General features: G+C 33.3%; 1 protein-coding gene across 1 annotated transcript; it reads left to right on the top strand.

Annotated features, from left to right (window-relative positions):
* Positions 1 to 3,351: 3,351 nt before the first annotated feature.
* On the top strand, positions 3,352 to 7,515 carry LOC111614088 (tonsoku-like protein). Its single transcript, XM_023355467.1, has one exon. It carries the CDS (start codon positions 3,461 to 3,463, stop codon positions 7,355 to 7,357), a length of 3,897 nt encoding a protein of 1,298 aa, XP_023211235.1. The 5' UTR covers positions 3,352 to 3,460; the 3' UTR covers positions 7,358 to 7,515.
* The last annotated feature ends 601 nt before the right edge of the window (positions 7,516 to 8,116 follow it).

Raw genomic sequence — 8,116 nt, 5'->3', positions numbered from 1 at the left:
GGCTACTCAAATATTTTACGTTTTTGATACTAAATTAACTTCTGAAGTATAATTTTTTATTGTTTTTATATTTTTCAATATATTTATTTTGTTTGTACAAAATAAAAAAATAATTTTTAACGATACAATAGTCTTCGTTAGGCTTAACATCGACGAAAATTCAACGCGAAGCGACACGCAACGGAGAAAAATTTCAACACGGGATAAATTAATATATTTTTTCCTACATAATTGATTATCCGAAAAATAAGTTATCCGAACAACCCCAGTCCCCAATTGATTCAGATAAACGACGCTCTACTGTATATTCAAATTGATTAATTTTCTGGAACGTTTACAATCGTTCTATAATCGAACTAATATGCAATAACAAATTCGGATTTAAAACGGAAATATATAAAAATGTTTATAACAATGTCTGAAATGTTTAATACACCTAAGTACTCGGTGAAGACTAAATCCTCTCCCTCTCCCCCCGAAAGGGAATTCCGAAAACTCCCTTCTTAATGTGCGTTTTCATGACGTACCCTAACTGTGTACCAAATTTCATCTCTAGGTTCAGCGGTTTGCTCTGGGCGATGATGAATTAGTGAGTGAGTCGTTCAGTCAGGACAAGTAATTTTATATATATAGATTGCAACGCTCGGTAGCATTGTCGCGCGTACTGTACTCGTTCCAAAATTACCTAACGCGTATTTTTGATTAATCTCCTTAATTGTACTTTTTTTTTTTTAACTCATTCCGCCCTGTGGGCACTAAGAGGGCCTCTTTTTGCAAGCCCATTATGGGTTCGGCCAGGCCCACAATGGGGCTGCCGGGTGGTAAGGGACGGGGCCCGACATATCCGAACAGACCACCCCCCGAAAAATTCCTGGGGATTTTTCGACCCGTTCGGTTTCGAACCCGGGTCCCCCAGAGCGGTAGGCTGCCACCTTGACCGCTCGGCCATCCGGCCGCCCTTAATTGTACTAAGGAATAATACACAGCATGGAACGCGTTGTCGTCAGTTGGCAAAAAATTGCCAGTACATTAATAATATATAGGCAACCGCTAAAAAGCAGTATATTTTTTCATAAGACGAACACTGAAAAATGATAGTTATGCTTTAAAAATCTTTATTCTATTGTCTTACTTAATACAAATACTTAAAGAATATTCTCGATCAAATCATAATTTTAGAAAAGTATAGTAAATATCATCATTGTACTAAATACATTATCATTGAATATAAAAATATAAAATGTGAAACGACGAATCGAAATCTTAAGAATTTGATTTATTTCATCCGATAGCCGAAAATGAACGAAAAAGATATTTATCAACTTATTCAAACCAATTTCGTGCAGTTTTCGGAGATTTAATTATTTAGATTTTATTATGGAGCTGCGGTGACCACTTTTTTTATCTCGGAAAAGTTTAAGCTTTAATTTAAGCTTTTGTTTTCACTCGACTAATTGTAAATTTTGTTTTTTACAGAATGAAAATTTTGGAGTGGTTCCGAGGAGGTTCCGACGGAAGAAGTCGGTAGCGCCGGAGAAAGGGGGTTCCTCGGACGGCGCGGAACGAGTCTCTCAGACTCTTACCGCGTCCGAAAAGACGTTGGAGGACGTGGGGCTCGACTGGGTCTCGGCCGAATTAATTGGTTCGATGTGGAAAGCAGTGGCGTGCCGTCATTGAAAGCGGTGGATGCTCCGCTTCCCTTTCCCTTTCCGCTTATTTTCTAAAAAAATAAATACATATTAATTTTAATTATATGAAAATAATCGCGCAATATTTTATTATAACCGCATTATGTATCTTATTACAAATTTCTATACTACACGTGAAAAAAAGATAAGATCGCTATTGTATATTCGAATATTAGTGGCAGAGTGGAAGCGCTGTATTGTCAGCATCCAAAAAGCCAAATTCGCGCACGCGCTTTACGGAGCACCAACCTCGCCCGGTTTAGCCGGTGGAAGCGTAGGATCTCGGGTGACTGCTACACATATAACGCTTCCAATTCTATCCAGGACCGGTTCTGGGCTATTAGCCGCCCGCCCGCTAGATATTTGGCCGCCCTCGCCCGATTACGTGAATCACGAGTAGATTTATAACTTAAAACATAAAAGATAACAAGAATACTGAAGATGAGATAACCTAGACAAAAAACTTGAAAAACAATGGATAAAGTCTATAGATAATACGTCTGCAGTAGATAATAGCAGACGGCCGGATGGCCGAGAGTTCGAAGTGGCAGCCTACCGCCCTGGGAGACCTGGGATCGAATCCGTCCGGACGACCCAAGGGTGAACCGACTGAATACCGGATGTGTCGGACCCGTCCATTGTGGACCTGGCCGAACCCCATAATGGGCTTGCTAAAAGAGGCTTTCTTTGTGCTAACAGGGCGGAGTTTTAAAAAAGTAGTAGATAATAGCAAATGATTATGATTGCGGGCGAACCAACGGCAAGGGTTGTCTAGCAGTAAAGGTGTCTGTTTGTCGCTCTAGCTTATTCGGATTGCACATGTAACGGATGAGAAAACTGCTTTATCTTTTCTGCAGCAAACGATTCGCTACATGATAACGCTTCAGTTAGAAACGCTTTTCTGTATATCAATCGAGTATCTCTGCATTAAAATAACGCGGCCATTGTGTCCGAAACGAAAGCCTAAGAAATTTTTCCGAACGGTCTGTATATTAACAGAGGACTTTGTTTCTTACCGCTCGGCGGAAAACTTGGTTTAGTTGGGCGCGAGCTACTCAGCAATTTCGTCCCGTAGGTGTGTTAGAGACCCTGGCCGAACACATGATGGACATAGAAAAATACTCTCTAGTGTCCATAGAGTGGAGAGAATTAAAAAGACTAAAGAAAATTAAGGAAGTACGGATTAAAAACAATATTGAAGCAAGTACGGACAACTTAAAAGTACTAGCAAATGATGAAATAAACTAATAACATATATCATTTTTGAGAAAGCAGATGATTCATTGTATAATGTAACGTAACATCATTGGCTGCGTTCAGCAGACTCAACAGTTCCGGAGCTGTTGAGTATTTTTCTGCCGAACGCCCTCTACAGTAGCGCTCTTTCTGAACATGTTTGGTGTTTTGACATCACATTCACTGAAATTGACCAATGAGGCTTTTTGTTCCAATGTATACGTCACTCGTCGTTCAGCAGAACGCAGTCATTAAATAATAATGAGATAATTAAGAGTCAGCGGAAATATGTTTCGCTTTATTTTTTTATATAATATGTTTTATTAAATTAATGCATTATGTAGTTATTATTTTATATTTATCATCACCATTAGTTTTGGTTTTGCAATCGCTAATTTTATTTATTATTATGGCAACACTTACATTCTGCTTCTTGGCGGTATTTGTAAACGTGTCGTCTGGATGATTTACTGTTTTAATGTAACTTTATTCGTTTAGAAATGCGTTTTGGCTAATTGGATTGATAATATATCAACATGAGTGAATTAGAAAAGTTAAAAAGAGAAAAACGTAAAGAAGAATTGAAAGGAAATTGGAAAGATGTTGCAGTTCTTTGTAATTACATAGGACAGCTTCTTAGTAAAGCTGGAAATTGTGAAGAAGCATTAGAAGCTCATCAGGAAGAATTGCAAATTTCAGAATCTCGAAATGACATGTTAGGTGTTGCTATAGCTAACAGAAGAATTTGTGAATGTTACAGTGATATGGGAAATTATAAAAAAGCACTTCGCTATGGTAAAAAATATCTTGAACTATCTGTGAAACTTGGTTCAAAGTTAGAAGAACAAAGAGCGTGGGCTACTTTAGGTAGAACGTTTTATTACGTGGTCGAAAATGGGAATCTGTCCGTACTCGATAAAGCCGAAAATGCTTTTACGGAAAGTTTACAGTTAGTCGAAGAGTTGAGAGATGAAGTATCTGCTAAAGAACATGCGGAAATGAAAGCACGGTTATTATTAAATGTGGGTTTGATTTATAACAAACGAAAAAATATGTCTCGGTGTGCCGAGAGTATCAAACAGGCTATCTTTTTAACGAAAAAACACTCTCTGACGGAAGATTTGCATCGATGTCAATATTCTTTGGCAAATGTATACGAACAGTTTGGAAATCTGACGTTTGCTCTTAGATTAGCTGATGAAGCGGTATCATCTGCTAAAATTTTAAAAGATAAAACTTTAATATGTGATTCTTTATTGTTAAAAGTGCAGATCATGATAATGCTTAAAGATTTTCATGGTGCAAAATCAAGTTGTAAAAAGGCATATAAAATAAAGTCAAATGAAAACAATGATCAATTAAGAGCTGAAAAATATCTAAAAGGATTATATCTGATTTGTGATACTGAAACTCGGCTTAAGTTGTTATCAGAAGAGGAAAAAATTAGAAAGGCTCGGTGTTTAGAAAAAATTGGTGATATACTATCATCTCTTGCTTGTTATAAACCTGCTGTTCAATACTATATCTTTACACTTGAAAATTTAAAAGAAGCTGGAAAAAAAGATAATGAGTTGACTGCAATTTATTTTTCTATAGCTCAAACATATGCAGATGATGAGCAGTATGATAAAGCTCTTGAATATTTTCAAATGGAATTGAATGGTTACAGTGGAAATGAGGAAGAACAATGTAAAACATTTTTAAAAATAGCTGATATTCTTGAACTGTTAAAAGATTATAAGCAATTAAAAATTATATATAAAAATGCACTTAATTTAGCAGAGAATTGTGAACAAGTTAAATTACAGTATCAATGCTTACAGCAGATGAAATATCTCCAAGAGAAATGTAAAATATTTGAAGCGGAAGAAATAGAAGAAATAGAAAAAAAGATTATTGAATTAGATTTTGATGACAGAGATATAGATTCTGATACAGGTTATGATGATAATCCTGACTATTTTGATGAAATTTCATTGTCAGATATATCTGATTGCACTGATAATGAAGCTGAGGATGAAACACAAAATGTTTCAAAAAGATCTCGGAAAAAACTCGATTCAAAGCGTAATGATGTCGGAGAAACACCTCTGCACAGAGCGTGCATTGAAGGAAATCTTAAATTTGTAAAACACCTTATTGAAAATGGTCATATCGTCAATCCTCGTGATAACTGCGGCTGGATTCCATTACATGAAGCTTCAAATTATGGTTATTATGATATAGTACATTATCTAATAGAAAAAGGTGCTTGGGTTAATGACAATGGTGGAGAATTATGTGAAGGAATTACTCCTCTGCATGATGCTGCCAATTGTGGACACATTGATATAATGAGATTACTTATTGATAAAGGAGCATCAATAACATCAAGAACTCATAATGGAGAAACTCCCTTAGATTGTTTGAGAAAATGGAGAAAAAGAGCACACCGTGATTTAGATTCAAGAGAACTTAATGAAATTTTAAAATTTGAAGACGAATTGTCTGAAAAATTAAAGCTGATAGGTCAAGAAGAACTAACTTGTTTTCAGGAATTAACAGTTTCCAATAATGAATTAAGTAGAAGAAATATAGATAAAAGACAACGTTCTCCAAGTATTTCTCCAACTGCAAATTTATACAATTGTGATGAAAACATGGATGAAGATTATGATATATATGCAAGAGACAATATTTTAGAAAATGAGATAGATTTTTCAACTAATGCATGTTCTCAATATCAATCAGTGATGTCTAACTTAAGGAAAAGTGGTTTATCAACTAATCAAATGCCAAAAATGCACATCAAAAATGATAAAGTTACTACAGCTCTTATTGATGAAGATAAGATTGTTAAAGATTGGTTATTAGATGATATGAAAGAAAAAAAGCATGTATCGAAAAAAATGCGAACAAGTTATGAAACAGGAACTTATTCAAAATCTAAAGAAAAAAGAAAATTAAACCAATCAAAATTACCAAATATCACAACTTCTGTTGTAAATAATGAAATAGAATATTCAGATATTCATAATACAGAAACAAGCGCAGAAAATTGCAAAGACTTAAGTCAAAATATAACAGAAAATGCATCTAAAACTGCTTCAAAATCAATTTTCTGTTTAAAAGTTAAAATAGAAGATAAAATGATTTTAATTCCAGTTAACGATCTCGAATTGAAAATCAGTTGGTTAGAAATTGAGGCCTCTAGACGATATTACGATTTAATTGGTAAAAAACCACATTTGTTATTAAGTACTTCTGATGGAGCAGTTCTTTCATCTTCAGATCCAATTGGCTTAGTCCTTACAAATTATGAAGAAGTGATTGCAATTGTTAAAAATTGGGAAATACCTCTACTTACTGAACGTTTTAAAGAATTTTGTGGTGACGCTGGTTTAAAATATCAATCTATGTTAAGAAAATTACAAATGACAGAAATATCTGGAGAGCTTTCCATTGAAAATATAAATTTCAATATTAAATTAGCTAAACCTTTATTTTCTGCTTTGCAATATCAAGAAAATATTAAAGTATTGAATATTAGTGGTTGCTTTTTAAACGATGAAGCAATAACACTATTAGCATCATCATTGGTTACTTTACGTCATCTTATTGTGTTAAGTTTAAGATGCTGTGGATTAATGAGAACTGGTATTCAAAATATTTCTAAAGTTTGTTTTATTGAAAGTGCAGAAACTAAACCATTACAAAATTTAGAAAAATTGGATATTGCATATAATGCAATTGGACCAGATTTTGTTCCAATTACTTCTTTTTTTAAGTATTGTTCTCTATCAATATTAGATATAAGTGGATGTAATGTGGAAAGGTGTATTTTTCAAGATAGAAATTTTCTTCAAGAAATGAAAAATAATCTTCAGGAACTTTATTTAGCAAACAATAAATTAGGAATATCAGGTTTAAGAGAATTATTTACTAATTTTTATGTTGGTGAATTAAGAAAATTGGATTTATTCTCAACTATAAAATCTAGAGAAAGAAATATTGGAGAATTATTTAAAGAATTCCTTCCTCAAATGACAAATTTGTTGCATCTTAATCTTAGTGATTGTTCTTTACAGAATGAAGACATGAAAGAAATTACAGAAGCCATAACTTTCTGCAAAAGTTTGCAATACTTAAATTTAAGTGCAAATCCAAGATTAAATGCCACATGTATTAAACATCTTTTGCATTCTTTAAATGATAATAATATTCCAATAACTCACTTAAATTTATCAGGTTCTATTAATTGGGACTGTGATATATCAGAGATTTACTTTACTTTTAGTCATCAATTGAATTCAATAATATTTACAATTACTGAGAGGTTAGAAAACTTTTTGAATCAAATGAATACAATTTGGAAACGAGTTCATGGTAAAAATGCAAAGTGCATCGAAGGACCTGGAAATATCATAGAATTTACATTGGATGTTACATTTTAATCACAAAGAAAAATTTAATTTAGATATTTAGGACTCAATTGAATTACTAGTCCAATTTTATAGGTTTTTAAACATTAAATTATATGAAAATATTTTTTGCACAGAAGTCATGAACCATTTTTTTCAATGTTTATTATTATTTTTTTAAGAGGAGATGATAATTTTATTTTCATTATAAATTTAAATGTATTTAGTATTACATATAATTTATGGTTTGTTATGCAATTTTAATTTATATGAAAATGATGTAAGTACTTCATTTAAAATATAACAAATTTTGTTACTCGACATTTGTAGAATATCTTGTTTTTTTTCTCGGAAATTATACTAATTAATTATCTATCCACTGCTTTTCCAGCAAATAATTCACTTCAAATTCACCAACACTTAATTTTTTGCTGAGTTTAAAATTTGTTTATTTTTACAAATGTTTTCAACCTGGTCTGCACCATAATTGCTAATACTGTATTGTGTTGTGTCCTTTGTCAACATTGTATCTATGCTCTCGCAGACATACTGCCAGGTTTCTTCTAGTCACACCCAAATAATCTTTTTCAATTCCTAACTGTTGATTTTCAAATGGTATTTTATTACTACAGCCTTTCTCACCCCCACCCCCTTCCCTCTTCCATAACACAGGTTGTACCAAAAAGTGATACCTGTCTTACTACTACTACTACACACCCCAGTTTTCTCCTTTTTTTATACTGTCTATCATTCCGTAGTAAGCTATAGATATTGGGTACTCTTTTAGACCAT

Source organism: Centruroides sculpturatus, unplaced genomic scaffold (genome assembly GCF_000671375.1).
Source record: "Centruroides sculpturatus isolate CEXI.00-Female unplaced genomic scaffold, Cexi_2.0 scaffold1953, whole genome shotgun sequence".
Taxonomy (NCBI): domain Eukaryota; kingdom Metazoa; phylum Arthropoda; class Arachnida; order Scorpiones; family Buthidae; genus Centruroides; species Centruroides sculpturatus.
The sequence above is the reverse complement of the archived record's forward strand: the minus strand, read 5'-3'. Positions and strand labels throughout refer to the sequence as shown.